The sequence below is a fragment of the Aulonocara sp. 'chitande type north' Nkhata Bay genome, linkage group LG14 (genome assembly GCF_057382095.1).
Source record: "Aulonocara sp. 'chitande type north' Nkhata Bay isolate Kocher_YH1m ecotype deep benthic linkage group LG14, A_spYH_male_GT1.1, whole genome shotgun sequence".
NCBI lineage: Eukaryota > Metazoa > Chordata > Actinopteri > Cichliformes > Cichlidae > Aulonocara > Aulonocara sp. 'chitande type north' Nkhata Bay.
In genome coordinates this window covers 390,200-404,460 of record NC_141357.1, presented here as the reverse complement: position 1 = coordinate 404,460, position 14,261 = coordinate 390,200, and the positions used below count along the sequence as shown (strand labels likewise).

The window sequence follows — 14,261 nt, the reverse complement described above, 5'->3', positions numbered from 1 at the left end:
ATGAAGTTATGAATGACATTCTTGTTGCTACTGATCGTGGTAAATATGCTGTGCTTGTGTTATTGGATATGACAGCTGCATTTGACACAGTGGACCACGACCTGCTGATCTCCCGCTTACATCACTGTGTGGGAATTTGTGATCTGGCATTGTCATGGATAAAATCATATCTTTCCGAAAGGAGTTTTTGTGTCAAGCTGGGGCTGGCCGCTTCCTCTGTGGCCCCTCTGCTTTGGGGTGTGCCCCAGGGATCTATCCTTGGGCCATTACTTTTCTCGCTGTATTTACTCCCCCTTGGTGCGATTTTTCGTAAACACGGAGTGTCATTTCATTTGTATGCCGATGACTGTCAGCTTTACTTACCTTTTAGTCATTTGGATACCTCCCCATGTCAATCACTGCTTGACTGTCTTAGCGATATTAAATTATGGATGGCAAATAATTTTTTGAATTTTAATGGTCGCAAAACGGAAGTAATTTTATATGGCCCGCATCGTTCTACTGATTCTCCAGATGTTGATTTTGATGATTTGACCTCTCATCTGAAAAGTTCAATCACTAATCTTGGTGTTAAACTTGATTCTGCGCTTACTTTTGAAGGTCATGTAAGTGGGGTGGTGAAATCAGCTTTTTATCACCTCAGACGCCTGTCGAAGGTTAAGCCTTTCCTTTCCAAACCCAATTTGGAAACTCTTATTCATGCTTTTATCACCTCACGTCTGGACTATTGTAATTCCCTTTTAATAGGGGTTGGGTCGGGCACCTTGTCACGCCTGCAGTTAGTTCAAAATGCGGCGGCGCGATTTTTAACCGGTAGTAGGAAATTCGATCACATCACTCCGGTTCTGGCTTCCTTGCATTGGCTTCCTATTGAATTTAGGGTTCGTTTTAAAGTCCTTTTATTGGCTTTTAAATCTTTAAATGGTCTGGCTCCTGTCTATTTATCTGATTTGCTGAAGCCACATGTTCCTCCCCGCTCGCTCCGTTCAGCTGAGCAGCTGCTGCTGTCGGTCCCTAAGTCGCGGCTGAAATGCAGAGGAGACCGAGCCTTTTCAATTGCAGCTCCGATGCTCTGGAATAACCTTCCCCTCCAAATTAGACAAGCGTCATCAGTGCAGGGCCCTATTTCAGGAAGCCGGTTTAGAAAACTCAGAGTGAAAAAAACGATACTCAGGGTTGAGTAACCCCGAACTGTCCAACTCGGAATATTCGGTTTCAGAAAGGCTGATAACAATTAGTTCAATCAACGCAGAGTTGCTTTAACCCCAAGTTAAGCGCGCACACGAGGATACATAAAGCCCTGATTAGTGGAGTACAGATTAAGCGAGTCACCATGGAGACGGAGGGAAAGAAGGCGCGGTCAATGTATTTTACAGCGCTTGAGGCCGAAATTCTGATGGCAGTATAGGGCTTTGGAGCGTGATGTCATGGGGGTGGGCGATAACATGCAAATTTTGCGGAAAAAAAGTAACACAGCCTCAGCTGCAAAAGAAAGGGAGCATGCATGCGTGAGTGTTAATTTAAACATTGATCTAGGGATTTCCACCCATTTAACACGTTATTTTATTTTATTATATTTTATTTTATTTTTTATTTCATACATTTGATTTTGTGATGTGATGTGAGCGCAGGTGCAACCCAACAGGCCCCAAACGTTCCTGGCAGCAAGTAAAAATGAAATATAAAAATATAGTCCAAACAGGTAAGGTGTAATTGTATTATGAGCCATAGTGCTTGGTCTGTTTGTCCCATGTAAATCAATTGCAGTTAGAGGCTACATTAATTTCCCCTCTGTAAGCACTTATTGAAATTATCTGAGCACATTACAAGTACATATTTGCTTACTCTGTATGCTCAAATGTGACCCGTTATAGCCAACAGAAAAAAAGCGGAGGCCTGAAAAACAGGTGGAGGTCGTCCACCACCACCACTCACAGAGGCTGAGCAGTTGGCTTCCACATTTGTGATAATGTTGGCAGCATCACATATGATCTTCACAGTGCAGAGAACACAAATTATCATCGATTACTATAATGAAATAATTTGTTAGTTTGAAATGCTACAGGGAACTATGTACCTGTACATTAATGCTGTGGAAAGACTTCCTGTCCACATAGTCTCCTTCATTTACTGAAGGAGCAATGATTGGAATGTGAGTGCCATCTATACAGCCAATCACGCCTGGGAACCGTGAGAATAAATGTAAAATTTAAGTAGTAGTTCAAGTATCACCACATCATGAATTAAGTTTCGTTCATCCTGCTACCTGCAATTTTGTGGCATCCCTCTTTGATAAATCTTGTGGGTCTATGACCGGGGAACACCACAAACGAGTACACGAGACGTTTCAGTGCAACTGTAACAGTCCTGACTGCCCGACAGACGGTAGCCTTGGAAACGTGCTCAGCGTCACCAATATTATACAGAAAGCTCCCGTTTGCAAAAAACTGAAGTGCAATACAAATAATATGTACAGAACTGAGAGAATGTCCGCGATGTGTCACATGAGCAATATTAGGCCTGAGGATGTTATTCAAATAAATTATAGATTGTGCTGAAAAACGGTAACGTTCACACAGGAAATCATCAGGAAATGATAAAATGTCCAAATGCGCTCTAATCACTCTCTCCCGGCGGAGAGCTCTGCGGAGAATTTGGGCTTCAACATCTACTGGCTCTTCAAGGAAGGGGCACGCCATGTCCGACACTTCCTACAGTCAGGTTTCTGACAAAGAGGCGGAGAAGGTCAGGGTTAGTTGTAGTAAACCTGCTAGGGGGCAGGTTAGCTTCACGGAGTGTGTCGTCATAGTAACTCGCTCAGAATTAATCTAAACTCGCTTTGTGAAACCGAAAACCCAGAGTTTTCGTTAACTCAGGGTATACTTACTCAGATTTTGCTCTAAACCGGCTTCCTGAAATAGGGCCCAGGTCTTTAAATCCAGATTGAAAACCTATTTTTATTCCCTGGCTTTTAACTCTGTAGGAAACTGACACCTTCTTATTTATTTTATTGTATGTAATGATTTTATGGTATTTTTAATTTGGTTGTTGTTTTGATCTGTGTTGTTCAGCACTTTGGTCTGCCTGGTGTGTTCTTAAAGTGCTATACAAATAAACGATGATGATGATGATGATGATGATGATGATGAAACCTGGATATAGCCCGGTGAACACACATCAACACTAGTTTTGGAATGGGTAAAGTGGGCTAACATTAGGAGGCTTCAGGAAATGCTTTCCTAAAGTCTCAGCCTATGCTTCAACGTTGGGTCCCTTTTATTATGTCTGACTGTGCTGTGCAGGCTTCTAGAGTTACGTAGTTAAATTAAGAGTAAATTACAAGTGAAACTATAAAATGCATTTTCTTATCAAATGGAAGTGTGGATGCTGATAGCTGAATGTTAAGTTAAAAATGTTAAATGAGCTGGAAAATACAGAATTTTTCACCTGAAAACAAAAGTGCAGAACTGTTGAAAGCTGACATTTACACAGAAGAAGTTGAAAAGTACAGGGTGGGCCATTTATATGGATACACCGTAATAACATGGGAATGGTTGGTGATATTAAAGTCCTGTTTGTGGCACATTAGTATCCACGCCTCCCGCTGAACGCGTAGCGCTACTTTGAAGTTTGTTTTTCGCGCTACTTCGTACGGCACTACGTTGCCTGGCGGACGGACATGTGACCAACATACCACTCTTGAACCCCGATCCTTCCGCCAGGCAATGTAGTGCCGTACAACAGCGGAACAAACAAAACAAATCGTCTTACGATATCACAAAAATCATAGACAATCCATAGAAAAGCCGCACCTGACTAAAAGCCGCAGGGTTCAAAGCTTGTGCAAAAAGTAGCGGCTTATAGCCCGACAATTACGGTAAATGAATACTGAATTTATTTATTTTTTAATTCCTTAAAAAAATTTGACTGGCATAGTCTGAGTGTTTCAGAAACTGCTGACGTAATAGAACTAAACCACACAAACATCTGTGGGGTTCAAAGAGAATGGTATGAAAAAGAGAAAGGTCTACAGAAAAACATGTCTGAATGCACAACATGTTGACTGCAGACTGAAGCAGATGGGCTGCATCAGTTTTCCTGACAAGTTAACATGCTTGTCATAAATTTGCAACAATGCTTTGCATTCACTGCCTCATATTAAAAAAATCCCAACTTACTTTTTCATGAGGAATGTGTTGAAGAGCTTCTGTTTCTTGATGAACAGGGCAATCCGTCGGTTTAGGTAGACAAACAAAGCCCCACCAAAACCACTGATAATACTGCAGAAAAAGAGAAAGAAGTTAATGCCTTGAAGACATTAAGAAATATGATTTTTATATTGAGGGACTAAATCTTGTTCTGCGGTTTTGCAGAACCTCTGCCCATCTTCACATCAGAGAAACTGCCTGGATGAGATCTTTTAATTCTTAAACTAAACTAATCACTTGTTTTTCCAACCACGGGAATTGAGAATTATAGCTGCTATCAACTTCAACATAAGCTATTGCTTAGCTACTCCATAACCAATGGCTAAACAACACACCAATAAACACATCAAATGCCATTCTGAGTTTGTTCTATTAATTTAACCATTACACTGTCCAAACCATGAATCAGTACATGGGATACAAAACACACAAATGCACAGACTGCACAAACATACCAAACTACAAACCAACAGAATGCTGCACCAATTATCACACCAAATTGCGACATCAACCCACTGAATCAAACTGCAGTCAGCAGAAGGTTTCACCCCATGCTCACCCTATCCTTTTCCTCATCAAACACCAGGCGAGGTGAACAGGTGAGTGCACCCACATGTACTGCGTAATACCCACCCATGAGTCATGCCTCACAACAGTTTACCCATACAGTGACACCCAAAAACCAACCACCCAAAAAAGAAACATGTTTCATGAAATATTAACATATATACATATAACATTTGATAACTTTCAATGTTATATTGTGAATAAAATATTGATTTGAGATTTGCTAATAATTGTATTTCATTTTCATGTGTATTATACACAATTCACAATTAGAAAATGTAAGTTTTTAAAATTCAGTTTATATATTTTTGGAAAAACTAATACGTTGTGTGATTTTTTTTTTCTTCATATGGGTTCAAATTCAGGTCATAAATATTTTGTACCTGTAAATCAGACTGTGCACTTATGAACTGAAATGTAAAACAAAATATCTAAAAGTTTTATCTTTGTGCATAACACTTCACGTTTTATGCACAAGTTCCTGACTTGACTGTGTTTGGCCTTACTGAGCTTCAGACAGCAACAGTGCTTCCTGGGCACAGATAAGCATTACTTTATGGTTTGGGAATCAACTGATTTTTTTGTAACCGGTTAAAACTGTTATAAATAGATATTAACCACATTGAAATCCATGTTAAAATGTAAAACAGTAATGGTTAAAGTATTTAGAAAGAATCTGTAATTATTGCCAAAGGAGTACAATGTGTTTAATACATTTAAAAGTGCATTTGCTTTATGTGTGGTTCATTTTTAATTTAGTAAGGTTGTTATCGTGTTTTATTGTGAAGAACTGTGTAATAGGAAGCGAGTATGTTTGTGATGGAAGTAGGACTGAGAGAAGTTGTGACAGAAAGTACAAGAAGTTTGCAAGTGTATATATAACCTTGACTATCTGATTGACGGTCTTTGTTGATGTGCACATTTGTAAACTGGCTGTAAGAAGCTGGGGATGTTTCTGCTCCTAATCCACCACGCAGCTGCACACTTTCTTCCTTCCTTTTTCTTTCCTGCCCTGTTTGTTTCTTTAGCTGTCAGAATATTTGTGTGAAGGCCAAGAAAGATACCAAACGGATTTACTTTACCAAGTGGATCATCACAGCCTTGCTGTATTGGTCCATTTCAACATTTGTTATTATTATTTTATTTTATTGTATTTTATTAAGTTATTACAGATGGGACAGACATGACCGGGGAATAGGACAGGGAGAGAGAAAGAGAGGGAGGCTAAGGAAAAAACAGAGGGGAAGAGGGACAGTGAGAGAGGACACTTTAAAAAAATCACCCGGATCACCGGTTGAGAGAAAAAAAATGAAAAAAGAGAAACAAACAAAAAGAGAGCAACATATTAAACACAACACTACTGCAACCCACTTAGCACTTAACCTAGCTAAGCGTAAATAACAGTAAATACTGAATTTTCAAAGTTTTTTGTGCAGCAGTCAAGACGGACAGCTCACAGTGTGCTGTGAGGTAGCAGCCAAGAAAGATGTAGTTTGTGTCTGTGAACACCTGTGTGGATCAGCACGGTTGTATTCAAAAAGTTTCTCCATGTAACGATGTGCTAGTGGGGAGCCATAGCCCTGTCCCCCAGGGCATGAAACAGGCATGGAGGGACATCTGTGCCAGCCTCCTGGGAAGAGCTTAGGAGAGCCTCAGACGAGGGGTCACTCAGCAGCCACGGAGCAGAGGCCAGAGGGGGTTGCAGTGGCCTGCCCGCGGGATCCACCGGCAGCCAGCTGTGCCAGAGTGGACTGAGCCCCCCACCCACGGTTGGAGCCTGACCGAGCCACGGGCGCCAGGCCGGGAGTGTGCCCCCATACCTTGGAGAGTCTGAGGTGTTGCCAGAGGGGCGGAGTCTAAGACCCGACCTGACATATAGACACAGACACAAACTTGCATGCACACATATACAATTACTCAGCACTCACCCAACGTAAAGACAAATGGACATTGTCACACAATCACACTCCACAAACAGCCTCTATACAAGGTACCCTCGCCCCTAGAAGGGGAATCCACACCTAGACCCAGGAGATGTTACCCTTTTGTCACAGTCCAGAGTTTCTGGTGCGAGAGAAGAATGGATGACTGGTGAGACGCCAAGAGAGACTGAAGAGGAGTGATAGTGATCCCCTGCTTTTCACTGTGGATTCCCTGGAGCCCTAATCCCTGCACGCTTGTATATAGCACTTAGTCACTGTCACACACTTCACCTGGTGTTTGTGAATAAAACCCTCTGTTCTTCCTTTGAGCAAGTAGTCCTGCGTTTGAGTCCCCCCAATGACCGTAACACCTTTTCCCTGCGGTGGAGACATTGGACATGGCAAGTAGCCCCTCCCTGTATGCTGTATCACTGTATGCTGATCACTCTGCATTCAACACATAACTGTTTCCCTACAGAAAACATGCCTCTGAAAACATGTGACTACAGAGCCTATGCATGCAGGAATATTAAACGTCTAAAATTAGTCTTAGTTTTGAGTTGAAAAGATCCACAGGAACCACATTTGGACTATAAATAGCCCGTATACTGAGGTCTTACTGATGTCACACTAAACGTATAAATATAAAGTGTCTGAGCGACCCAGGATCCCTGAGCAGTTATGGACTAATATTATAATATATATTTTGTATTGCCGTCCCTCGTTATCCCTGCTTGTATGTGTGTGTATGTGTTTCTGCGGGCGCCTTCAGGCCTGGTGGGTGTGGCCCTGCTGGCGGACTGGCCATACCCGAAGCCACACACCTGCTGCTGATCAGGCCTCGTCGGGGGAGCTACTTAAGAGAGTCTTGGAGCTCCCACCGACACGGGATCATTTCGTGAGACTTCCCATCAGTTCTTCAGCTGGTCTGTTTGTGAGTGTGAGCTTGCCAAGTGAACTGAGGGTGCTAACTACTGCCTCTATTTTCCCAGGACGGATTGCTGGATGAGAGGGCAGCAGTCACAGAGTGCACTGGCACGAGGGAGCAGACACATGAGCACAAACACTGGGAGAAGACACGGAGTGGAAGTCGGGAGCACACGGGGATGTGTTATTGTTGTGTATCAGTTCCATCACTGTAAATAAACGCACTGCTTGTACATAGAGCACCGCGCCTGGGTCCTCCTTCCCCACACCCCCCACGGTTTGCCATGCCAAACTGTGACATAAAGTATAATAGACATGAAAAAAGGTCAAAGCCTGGCATTACAAAACAAAGCCTTCAGTCCAAATTTACTTATAAAAGATGTCACTTCAACATCACTTTACGCTCTCCCCTCACCCCCAAAGAGTCAGCAGGAAATGGCTGCCCTCTCTGAGACTTGTTCTTCAGAAGGTTTCTTCCTGTTAAAAGGACGTTTTTTCTTCCCACTCTTGCCAAGCACTTGCTCGCAGCAGGTCATCTGATTGCTGGGGTTTTCTCTCTGTTAATGTAGGGTCTCTACCTCATAATATAAAGCACTTTGAGGTGACTGTTGTTGTGAATACATAAATAAAACTGAATCAAACCTACTTAAGTAGTGCTCCTTAATAATATCAGAATATATGCGGCAATCATAATATGTTGGAATATCTTTCAGAACAAATGGCTTTTAAATGACTGCTAAAAACCTCAGTCAACAAAAAGTATTTCATATGCACATCTTTTTCCTGATGCTTAGCTGATGAGTTGGAACTAGTGGGTATTTTTCAATTTTACTATTTTTAAAGCAAATTTTTGCATTTCAAGTTTAGAGATGGAAACTTACCCAAGCAAAGCGAAGGCAGGCATCTCCTTGAGGTCAAAGGGAAAGTCTACCTGGAAATGGGTTCTAAAAAGGGCTGTGACGGTCTCTGGTGCAAGAGAAAGCAAAAGCAAGAGGACAAGCTAGTGTATCACTGAATAGTCATCAAAACTTCGAGGTGCAAGTATCCAAACTTTAGCAATAACATTAGGTATTACAGATGTTGAATAACTGATGGAAAATGGAGAGTAAAGCTAGTTTCAGGCTGAGCATTGTGAACAGCTCTTTCTGATGCAACAGGCATGTGGTGTATGTCTTGTCCCAAAAACAAATTAGGTAATCTATCATTTGTTAGGTGAATGCATAAAAAATGATCCTGCTGAAGTTTATTGAGAAAGTACTGAGCAAACCTCAAAACCTAGCCATGTTTGATCATACTACACAAATAATGGGGGAAGAACACTAGAAACTGAAACTTGCAGCTCCACTGTGATTCATTTTGCTGCGTTTACTTTGACTTGTCTCTTAAATATACCATCATACACTTATTCTTCTCATACACTTATTCTTCTTTTTTATACTAAGTTAATATACTGTGTTGTGTTGTTTGTTACGTTGTGATGTGTCATATCGTGTCGTGTTGTGTTATATGTAGTGCCGACGTAGGACAGTTTTTCCAATTTCATTGTACTACTGTACTATGTATGACTGTGCAATGACAATAAAGAGTTATCTTATCTTATCTTAATATACAAATCACAGCTACATGTATTAGTAATGTGGAGACACATCTTCATTTGTTTATGCGTTCTGTGTTCAGGGTCTGGTGATTTACTTTTTAAATTGACATTTTTAAAGAGACTACATCTGTCAAATTAGGAATTCATAAGTCCCAACAAGCTTTGAGTCCACATTTTCCTGAATTCATAACTGCAAACAGCCTGCAATTTCATTCAACATAAATTAGCGCTGTTGTATCTATGAAAGCAGTAAGGTTTCATTTAATGATCAATGCTGTTTTTAGTATTAAAAGGTGTGACATTGTGAATTCCTTAAAACACCTGGTAAAAACATCTGGCCACACAGTCATACCTTCGTCTTTGTACCACACAGCCAATACCCTGAAAAAGAAGGCAGCGATGGTGACGGAAAAAAACCCTCTCCAATAGCTCCTCACAGCAAAGAATGTGAATGTTACTTCAATACTGAAGAGCACACCTGAAACACACAAACAACGCAAAGCATGAGCATTGGAACTGACTTTTAAAATATTCTGAAACTTACACTGACTTTTCAAAAACCCGTCTTGCACTTGTGCTGAAGAACAATATTTTCTTTTGTCTGTTGAATTTGCTAGCCAGCATCTTCACTCAGATCTCAGTGTCATTTACTTCCAGCTCATCTTGGATAGATTTGCTCATGGCGAGCTGTATATATACATGACTTAACAAGAGAGGCTCAAAAAAATCTTGAACTTGAAGAAATTGGCACTGATACATAGGCGTGAAAAAAGAAACCCTCAATTACAAGATAGCTTGTGAAACATTACTGAAACTGCTCCACAGATTTCAGCAACATAAAGCTTATCATATTACATGTTATATATTACACTGCTCAACTTAAAGCCTTAACAGTGTTTGCAGATTTAGCTTACTTCGGAGTGTTACCACGTCACATTTGATGAACCTCACCTCCTACGGGCGCAGCAAGAACGCAGCCTACTCCCACAGCACAGGCTGCTGCTAGCATCTCTCTGTACCTGGACTCATTCTGAAATCACACGGAAGTGATTACATTTCAGCTTTAGAATAAATAGATGTGGAATACAGAAATAAATAACCTACTCACCATTTAGGCAATATTGGATAGATTAGACTACATTAAATTAGCTACAATTACAATGTAACCGTAAGAAGGTGGAAGACCATTTTAAGTGTTTACTATGAATAGCGGTAATTCTCTGCTCAAAGATATGCTGTATGAAATTGTATCTTCTTTCGCTTTGAAGGTAAAAAGGTTCGAAAAATTAAATTGTAAAATATGATAATACTAATAATAATTCTTTATTTAAAAGGGACAATGGAGTGTAACATAGTCCAAGTATAAAACATGAAACTGATGCACACAAGTTTATAGCCATAGTATGTTATACTTTCTTACCCCCACACAATGAAGCTTTTTTGGCACATCTGTTTGTCATGATCCTGGCTTTTCTCCCAGCTATTTTGAAATTGCTCTTGTTTTTAGTCTGGATATACTTTTGCCTAGTTTATGTTTTCATTTTGATATTGTTAGTTATCAACTTTTTCTTGTCCTCCTATTTCTCTCAGGTCTAGTCTGTGTTTGTGTTTTCTCCTGTGTTTAGTCAGTTTTGTCATTGTGGTTTTACTAAATTTGTCAGAATCTCGTGGTGTTCCAGAGAAGGCATTGGAGCTGATCAACACTGGTAGATTCATTTATTCTTCAAAGAGCATGCAAATTATAGCTAAAATCTTCACCAAACCATAGATTGCTTCTGAATCAGTTTTCAGCTTATACACAGACTATGTTTCCTCAATCATCATCAGAAATTCATCACGACTTTGGAAGCTACACTTCTGCTTGTATTCTTTGATATTGTGCGCACAGTATGAAATAGATATGAAATGCTTTTGTATTTAGCCACTGTATACACTGACCGATGAATCAAGTCAAGTCAAAGTATATTTACATACCATGTTTTTAAACAACAAAAGGTTACACAAAGTATTCTTTAAATAGAAACAGTCACTAAAGCCAGTCTACGGAGGCCAGCATAGCTGCAATATGATCACACTGCTTATTTCCCGTGAAAAAGCGAGCTTCTGCATTTTGATCGACTTGGAGGTGACGAGGTAAAGATTGAGCAGAGCCAGCATGTAAAGAATTACAATCATCGAGATGAGAGCAAATGAAAGTCTGAATTACTGTCTCTAAGCCGTGTGGTTGGAGGCAGGCCTTCACCCTGCTGAGGAGACTCAGTTGAAAGAAACTTGTCTTAACAACAGAGCTGATCTGTTTATTAAATTTTAAAGCACAGTCAAAAGTCACACCAAGCACTGTCATACCCGTCAAATGGGTTGGGATGCCCAAATAAAATAATTTCTCTCCATAAGTTTCTCTCCAACCATAATTGTACATCTCTGAGACAGTTCACTAGTGCCTGAATAGAAATATGACTGTTGGTATTTTATAGGCAAAAATATGTGTAGGACATTTGCAAAGCATTAAAAAAAAATAAAATCAACAGTGGATGAATTCAATAAAACATGAGAAAGAAAAAGATGTAAGACTCACCTCATAGATTCCTCGAAACACAGGCAACTTGCAGAGGAGAGCGCCACACAAGCTGGCGATGTGTACAAAGGGAGCCTGACAGAAGGAAAAAATAAAGGCATAAAACAGGTTCTCTAGCTGCTGTTTGACGGTCTGTCAACAGTTACACATACACATGTTGCGGTTTTTATGCCAGTTGCAGAATATGAGAAGTGATCTCAGGTGAAAATCTAATTTAAATGTAAATTTCATATAAGCACAATGGTGTTCCAGCACTTTGCTTCGATTTACTCTGTGTGGGTTTCTGAGGACCAGATGTGGTCCGAGTGTAAGCCCGTCTTCTGAGGGATCTTTACTCTTTATTTGGATATCTTAAAGCTGTCATTCCATATTAAAAGGGCTGTCTCTTCGTGGTGGTGTCTTAATGCTGTGACTCACTGAAAACGTGCAAGTCAGCAACAGTAGAATGTGGATCAAAACGTCAATTTTTTTTTCTTTTTGCCTGTCCCGTTTGGTTCTTTTGCATCAGAATTATTGTCTAAAGGCGAAGAAAGATGCCCAATGGATTTACTTTACCAAATGGACCATCCCAGCCTTGCCGTAATGGTCCATTTGATTCACCTTTTATGGTTTATTTTATAATTTTTTTTTTCACTTGCTAGATACGGGACAGACTTGAATGAGGAAAAGAAAAGGGAGAAAGGAAGAGGGGGAAAAACAGCGGGGAAGAGGGACGGGGATAAAGGGCAAAAAACAAAAACTAAATAAGCAGACAAAAAAAATCCATCTATCAATCACCTGGATCACCTGTTGAGAAAGAAAAAGAAAACAAGCAGAAGAAAACGAGAGCAATACAATGAACAACATCACGATGATCTATGGGAATATGACAGTAAATACTAAATATTAAACATTATTGTGCAGCACATAAGATCAACAGAACACAGTGTGCTTTGAGGTAGGAGCCAAAAAGGGTGTAGTTTGTGGGTGTGATCACCCGTGTGTACACCTGTGAGCATGGACGCGCTTGTTTTTAAAAGGTTCCTTCATGTAATGATCTGCTAGAGGGTGTGGAGGGGCCACAGCCCCGTCCTCCAGGGCATGAAGCAGGTATGGAGGAGATCAAAACTCCAGACATCCAGAGGCCCCCAGAACACAAGAGACCAAGGAAGACCAACAGAGGGGCAGCCGCGCCACTGTCCCAGAAAGAGCTGAGGAGAGTCCCAGATGAGAGCTCACTCAGCAGCCGCGGAGCAGAAGCCAGGGGGAGTTGCAGTGACGCGCCCGTGAGCTCCGCCGGCAGCCAGCCGTGCCTGAGTGACCGAGCCCCAGGCCGAGAGGCCGAGGGCACCCCACCTCCGAAGTGGCCCGAGCGAGCCCCAGGCTCCAGGCCCCGATAAGCGGCCGCCAAGGAGTGAGCCGGTGTGTACCCGGACGCCCACCCCCAGACACAAAGAACCACCAACGCACCGATGTCTGAGGGAGTCCGCCACCGGCAGGGGAAGTGGTGGTGGGTGGAGATAGGCCTCCAAACCTTGGAGGGCCTGAGATGTCCCCAGAGAGGTGACGTATGATACCCAACCTGACATATAGACACAGACATACAGGCACACACAGACACAAACATCCATTCCTCCCTCATGCTCTCATATGCACTTACTCCACACTCAACCAACGTGGAGACAGACATAAAGAGACGCTGTACACACGATCACACTCCCCAAGCGTACTCTACGAACCGGGTCTAGGTACCCTTGCCCCTGGAGGGGGGAACTGCACCCAGACCCAGGTGGTGTTACCCTTTTCCCTGCGGTGGGGGGAGGCAGACCGCCCTGACTCCGCAGCAGCAGGGAGGCCCCACACTCCAGACTGCAGTCGGACGGCCAACTCCTCCTCCTAGCCCCCCCGCTCCAGCAGGTCGCAGAGAATGGGGGTGAGAGAAGACTCCAAACCTCCCTCCACCCGCTCATTGTAGTGTTGATGCATGTGTGTTCTAAGGTGCATTTAAAACCCAGGAGGGCATGGAGCTACCTGCCAGAGAGCAGCAGGTAAGCGCATGGTCCCTCCTGCTAGCCCTCAATGTCTACGTGTATTTAACCTTGAGAGGTGGGCAACGACGCCAGGGGTGAGGGTGTACACCCTGATGGTAATTTGGACTCCGTGTATCGTGCCCACCCCCAAGATCCTATATGTATGTGTAATGAGAGTGTGAGTAATGTGAATGTCTAAGTTGTGGGATAACATTGAGACAGAGGCAGCCAGAAGGGGACAGAGGGGGGATGCCTCCCCTGCACCGTGGTGACACACCTTTACTCCAAGGCCTGCATGTGTGGGTGATTGTCGTGGAGCGGGAAGAGGGAGGCAGCTGGAGATGGGGAGGGAAGGAAGGGAGGGGCAAGTGACCCCTCCCTGGGGCCAGCTTCAATTTTGTTGAAAATCATAAATAAATGGGATTTTGCCCCTCAAAAACTCACTGATAAAGACAT

At 42.2% G+C, this 14,261-nt stretch overlaps 1 protein-coding gene across 1 annotated transcript in view; it reads right to left on the bottom strand.

Annotated features, from left to right (window-relative positions):
- Positions 1-14,261, bottom strand: part of LOC147313805 (chloride channel protein 2-like) — a 62,918-nt gene that overhangs the window by 23,060 nt on the left and 25,597 nt on the right. Inside the window, exons 6-10 of the mRNA XM_086260476.1 lie at positions 11,797-11,871; positions 10,173-10,251; positions 9,574-9,699; positions 8,506-8,590; positions 4,179-4,280 (exon numbers count right to left, since the gene is read on the bottom strand). Of these exons, the coding sequence (XP_086116602.1) occupies positions 4,179-4,280; positions 8,506-8,590; positions 9,574-9,699; positions 10,173-10,251; positions 11,797-11,871 (467 nt within the window). The remainder of the gene's footprint in view (positions 1-4,178; positions 4,281-8,505; positions 8,591-9,573; positions 9,700-10,172; positions 10,252-11,796; positions 11,872-14,261) is intronic.